This window comes from Moschus berezovskii, chromosome 20 (assembly GCF_049115385.1).
Source record: "Moschus berezovskii isolate FMDL1 chromosome 20, NW_MosBer_1.0, whole genome shotgun sequence".
NCBI lineage: Eukaryota > Metazoa > Chordata > Mammalia > Artiodactyla > Moschidae > Moschus > Moschus berezovskii.
In genome coordinates, this window is record NC_142479.1 from 30,179,854 (window position 1) to 30,186,622 (window position 6,769).

At 32.5% G+C, this 6,769-nt stretch overlaps 1 protein-coding gene across 2 annotated transcripts in view; it reads right to left on the bottom strand.

Annotated features, from left to right (window-relative positions):
- Nucleotides 1-6,769, bottom strand: part of SUZ12 (SUZ12 polycomb repressive complex 2 subunit) — a 38,652-nt gene that overhangs the window by 6,297 nt on the left and 25,586 nt on the right. For both annotated transcript variants that reach the window (XM_088828692.1, XM_088828691.1), the window contains 2 exons: nt 5,157-5,262; nt 1,427-1,604 (listed from right to left, as the gene is read on the bottom strand). In XM_088828692.1, the coding sequence (XP_088684818.1) occupies nt 1,427-1,604; nt 5,157-5,262 (284 nt within the window). The remainder of the gene's footprint in view (nt 1-1,426; nt 1,605-5,156; nt 5,263-6,769) is intronic.

Consider the following 6,769-nt stretch of genomic DNA (forward strand, 5'->3'; position numbering starts at 1 on the left):
AAAGTGAAATAGTATCTGTTGTGAACATAATTAAACAATAAAGGTTTCACAAAATTCTTCTTGTGGCATTTAATACAATGTTTGTTCTCACCCTCAACTGATTTCAGGTGAACAATCCCTTTATCGGCAACCTAACCAGATACTAAGGTCTTTACTGGTAGGATCCATTTTTTTTTCCCCTTTAAAATGTCCTAAAACATTAGGACACCTATCATGTTCTAAAACATTTAAAAAATAACCCCAAGTAATTGTACATAGTCACTGTAATGCTTTAAGCACTTTGAGGTCAAAGTAAGGTTTTGATTGGTTTCTGTATTCCCAGTGCACAACAGTGAGCCGACACCCACTAAATATTGGTTTAACAGAAATTAAATGAAAATGATTGTAATAATATCATTCCAAATCCAAAACATAATCATTATTAATAATTCTGGTGTATTATTTTACTGACTTAAAAACGAAAATTTATATTTCTCTTGACATAAGTAATCATTTCCTATGTACAACTTTGTAAAAATCTTTTCTCAGTTTCCTGAACTCTTTTACTAGTATTTGGCCACAGAACACTTTGAGAAGTGCCCAGACTACAATTTCCTTGGGAAATCTTTTACCTGACATGGGTCATTTCTTACATCTCCTAAAGCTGACTAACTATAGTGACTTGCACACAGCTAAGGGACGGACTTGAGTGGTATATGTCAAAGACAGCTCCCTTCTGCCTTCTTAAACAGTCTTAAATAAAAACACATGGATACTCTCAGGTCAAGGACAGTGTTCTCATCAGGCAGATAAAAAAATGAAAGAATACTGCAACCTGGGCCTTAACCTAACAGAGCTAACTGCTACAATCTGTAAATGTTTCTCCTCTTAAAAATTTACTACAAAATTTAACCTGATAAAATTCAGGTTATAATAATCCTCTTCCAGCCCCCAAATTGTTCGAATATTCTTAAATGGTTAAGTCAGTTCCATAAAATAAACAAATTTTTACGTAAATTTGAAAAAGCACATAGTTCCAAAGCCCTTTATAGCTGCAATTACAAACTACAAAGCTCTGAAAACCAATCATTTTCTCATGAGTTTGGGACAAATTTATTTAATGGAAAAACTTATCCTAAATTGATATAAAGCTACCTATAGACCTTATTTGAAGATATTATGTAATATATGGCATATATGCCATATATTATACCATGATTCTAAAATTTAAAAAATAAAAAATCTCCAAAATTCCCACATACATCTAGTGAATAAAGTACTGTTGATCAGCACTTCATCACAAAACTTTAGGAGAATCGCAATTTACTCATAATGTGTCTAGTAAGTCAAATAATATTTCCAAAGATTACTGGAGCAAAAGACAAATTAATCTAAAACCTAAGTCCTAACTCTGCAAAGCATTATTTTGACAGCAAAGTTTTCATACCAATAGTTTGAGTAGGTTTTACTGAACCAGGCTTGTTTTCTTGATGGAGACTCTCTGAATTTCTAGTGGCAAGAGGTTTGGCTATAGGAGCTGTAGATTTATCATTGGTCTCTCCTGTCCAACGAAGAGTGAACTGCAACGTAGGTCCCTGAGAAAATGTTTCAAATGGAGGCAGTCTCTAAAAAAGAAAAAACATGAAAACAGTGAAGATTCCAAAAAATGAATTGAAAGAAATTGTAGGAGTAAAAAAAAAATACTTATTATGACATATTAATGTGGAATTGACTTTAATCAACAGATTTTTCCTTTAAAAACCCCCAAATGCCTACATGGATAGCCAGGGAAATAAAGTAAATGTATGGCGCAGTAAAGATTGTATATAGTACTAGAGGGCTCAGACTGGCAATTGCTAAACTGGTTCCCCATACAAACACTGGCCCAATACAGCCAGATTGTCAGGCTTTTTTCTAAGTTCTCATGAAAAATACTCCAATTTTTATTTGCTGGTAACTAACAAATTAAAAAAAAAAAAAACAACAACTATGGTACCCAAAGCCTGCCAGTTTGCAACTTCTCTAAAGATGACCAATTACTTCTGACTGAATTAGCAATGAATAATTTTTGACTGCTCAGCTTCACTAACAACTGCCCTTGCTTCTCCTCTGAATTTTAGGACACTAAGGCTTTCCTCCTCCACTTCCAATCACTTACAAAACCACTCTTCCCTTGGTCTCCTTAATTAATTCCTAGCTAACATTTAGCCACAAGCCCCAATCTCTCACCCATCCTCAAGGATTTACCTATTGGATTATCCCCAAATTGATTCTTCCTTCTTTACACTTAGAGCTCTAAACATTGTCACTTGGATCAAGGTCATCCTGAACTAAAGTATGTTTAGACATGAATCTATTATCTTTTCTTCCCAAGTACACTAATTTTTGTCCCAAATATTATCATTCTACTAGTGACCCTAAAGGAGAAGGAAACGGCAACCCACTCCAGTGTTCTTGCCTGGAGAATCCCAGGGACGGGGGAGCCTGGTGGGCTGCCGTCTATGGGGTCGCACAGAGTCGGACATGACTGAAGTGACTCAGCAGCCGCAGGAGCAGTGACCCTAAACTAAAAATTTCAGAATTACATTTGAAACCTATTCTTGCTATTCTCATATAATTACCACGTATAGATTCTTACTACAGTATCTTATTACTAGAGAGCAGTATCTCAGCTGCTCTCTCTGCTTCTAATTTTTACTTCTCAATCCATATTCAGGAGACCAAGTAATTTTTGTCAAAGATGCTTTCATGCTATTCCTTTTTATAGAAATCTTCAATGATTTCCTATTTTACTGCCACACAAGTCTAACCTCCTTCTACATCTTTACTACAAATAATCCTTTTAAAACTATAATTTTAGACTGGAGTGAAGTGAAAGGGTAATCATATAAGCCAATTCTGACATAATGAGTCTGTATCTAGGAATTTATCTTGTAAAAATACTTGCAATGCAGAAAGATACATGTACAAGTGAGTACAAGTATACTCACAACATTTGTTAAAATATAAAAAAAAATAATCAAATTATCAACTTAAGTGACATTAGTTTAGCAACTTATGGGACATTTACTTAAAAGAATAACACAGAGCTGTTAAAAAGAAGCAAATCTATATGACCTGACTTAAAAGGATACATCAATTTCTTGGGAAAACCCCCAATCTCATATATTAGTTCAATTCAGTCGTTCAGTCGTGTCCGACTCTTTGAAACCCCATGGACTGCAGCATGCATATAAACTCATTATATAATGAGTATAAATTCATATATAATAATTCTATTTTCTCATGAAGAAACTTAAACTTTAAAAAAGAAAATATTGTCTCAATTTCTTGGAAAAACCTCAAAACTCATACATAATAATCTTATTTTCTCAAGGATAAATTTAGACTTTAAAAATGTAAAACATAAATACCTGCAGAAAATTCAAGCACTGTAGATACATATAAATAAAAGTTATTTAAAATCCCATCACCTGAAGGTAACTACTATTATGCTTAATTTTAGAAAAGGTGGTGGTATGTGTTATTATGTAAAAATTGAATATCATGGAAATCTTTTCAAAATATTGCCCTTTTTAATGGCTATCATTTTAAGAGTTAAGGTGTTTCCAATTTTTCACTATTTAAAAATTTCAGGCAAGACTTGTTACCTAGATCTTTTCAGTTATCTGGGCACTACCTTGTGACAAAATTGTAAAATGTAAACTGTTATATCAAATTGTTAATGACTATACACACAATTAAAATTTTCATTTATATTGTTAGTCTCCCCTCCAGTAAAGTTGTATCAACTTATTCTTAACTTAAAGCATTCTTTGAGAATATATGTCCTCACATCTCCAACTAGAAACTGTCAACCTCGTTTAACTGTTGTCAAACTAGTAATCAAAAGCTAGTAATCTCTGATTTTGTTTGCATGTCTTTGAATAGTAGTAAAGTTGAGTATCTTTTTAAAAAGCTTACTAGTCATCTGTATCTGTTCCTTTAAGAGCTGTCAGACTGTTCTTTATCCATTTTTCCTAATTAGATTGCTTTTTATTAATCGCATATTCATACAGCCTTTTGTATGTTACAAATATTTGCCCCAGTCCATCATTTAGTTTTAACTTTAGATTTTTAAACTATAGACACGACTGAAGCGACTTAGCAGCAGCAGCAGCAGCAGCTTTTGTATCATACCTAGAAGGGCTTTCTCATAGCAAGATTATATTAATATTCACCTATTTTCTGAAGCTATGTACTGTTAATTTTTACATTTACATTTATGAGCCTTCTGGAATTTATTAAGCCTAAATTTATTTCCAGATGGCTAGAGAGCAATTCTGTCACACAGATAATGAACGATTTATCTTTCCCACACAAATCTAACACCAATTTTATCACAGATTAAACTCAAAACTATTTCAAGACTATGCCTCAATGATGTGCTTGTCTATTCCTACACGTGTACAATAAATTTAAGTTCTTTTATTGTTATCTGGAAAGTAAAGGTTCTCAGAAAACTTTTCCATAATTTTCCATAGTACTATTATACACTGTTTTAGGTTAACTTTAGACTAATTTTAAGGTTTAAGAAAAAATCCTTTTAGGATTTTGCTTGTGCTGGTACACTAATCTATCTGGAAACAAATGACACTAGTCCTGTTGTCTGCCTATCCAAGAAATGTATGTATGCCTATTTTTAAGTCTCTTAAAAGTTATTTTAAGCCTGTTTCATCTAAGATTTAAAGATTTCCTGATAAGTTTATTATTAGTCAGATGTTACCTGCTGTTAGTATGAATGGGATTTAAAATATCAGTTAACATTTATTGAGCACTTATTTTATGCCAGGCACGGTACTAAGCATCTTTCATTAATTATTTCATTTAATCCATCAATTCTATGCCTTGCTTTACCCATGAGAAAACTGAGACACACAGGATTAAGTAACTTGCCAGATGCCACACAGCTACGAGTGGAGATTTGAACCTGGTGGTCTGGCTCCAAGGATGATGCCTTCCATTAAATACTCTGACTAGATAATAATTTTGATTTGTGTTTTTCAAGGTACTAAAAAAAAGGACTCTTCCTTCCAATGTGAATTCCTTTCAACATGAATTTGCTTTCAGGAAGAAAACATCAATCAGAAATGGGAGTTTGTAACTATAACGTGCTCAGTCTTCTGAGTAGTCCATACCTTCCCATCAAGAATAGTCTCCCATGTTGCTCTTTTCTTGCTTATTGGACATTCTTCCATTTCCTGCATGGCTACTTCATATTCCCCATCTAAAAGCTGTAAGCGCCTGTTAGACAAACACATACACTTTAAAGTAACCTGAGTATTATTGTAAGTACACAAATTCTACATCTTTAGATTTATATTCAAAAGCATTTATTAAATTTATAAACTAGCTTACATTCCCAACAAGATTTAAAAATATACCTACACTCCATTCCTGGCCAAAATTTTTTTTTAATGATTTGTACTAATAACTATTACTAGAGAATTATTTCATTATTGTAGCTACTCAGATATAACTTTAAACATTTAAAGTATAATATGCTTAAATATTAAGTATAAAGCATATGTGCAGGCTTTATACTTTTAGAAATGAAATAACAACAGTGTTTTAATACTTGCCTTAGGCAGCCACTAAGAATTATGTCTGTTATCTTTAATTATTGTAAATACTTGAAATAGAATTCTTGACTCAGCAAACTGATGATTATAATGACAAATCAGATGATTATAAGATCCTAAGGGGGCACCTGGCACATATAGGTGCTCAATAAACATTTCACAGGTGAATGAATATGTGGAATACTGGTTGAATTAAAGAATCAATTAAACCCATACTCACAGTACAGTTTTAATGTGTGTACATATTTGTGTGTGTATATATAGTTTTTTACTTTTTCCATACCATTAAACACTGGTAACACTACTAACCTAAACACCATTCTCCAACCATACCCAATAATTAACTATATATCAAGAATCTGGCATCTCCTCATCAGTCTTAGAGAAATTCTCTTAGGTGATATTAGCTGACATTTATTGAGTGCTTACTATGTGCCAGGCCCTATTTTAAAGACTTTATTTACATGGTTCATTTAATCTTCCCAACAACTCTTTGAAGTATATACTATTACTTCACTGTTCAGAAGAGGAAACGGGGGCACAGAGAGGGTTAAATAACTTGCTTTAAGATGACACAGTGAGTAGCCAGAGCTAGCAATACAATACAGATAGTTTGTCTCTAAAGTCTGACTCTTAATAGCAAATGATTTCAAGAACTTAAGAATTTTTGTCTTTATGTTGCGCTACTTGCATTTTTTCTACTTCAATATATCAGTTTAATATTTTTTAAAGCTGATTTTATTAGTTTGAATAGATATTAATATTCTTCTAAAATGGAAAGGAGCTCTCCTCACACATTTGCATGGCTACATAACATTCTGTTTTATGGTTGTACATTTGATGGCTACAATCAAATTTACTCTATCTGTAATGTATGAAGAGTCCCTTTTCCCCCACAGCCTCATTAACGGTACTTTACCAAGTTTTTTGATATATATCAAACTGGTAAGTGAAAAAAATGACATCTCAATGCACTTTTATATTCAGATGTTTTACCTTTTAGTTGTTTAAAAACCATATATATTTTCTTTTCTTATATTTTCAAGATATCCCTTTCTCATTCTTCTATTGGTCTGCTGTATTTTCCTTTTTACTTAATATGATCTGTATATATTAGAGGAATGAGGTATCCATTGATATCTACGTATTGTGAATTCAAATTAATTTTC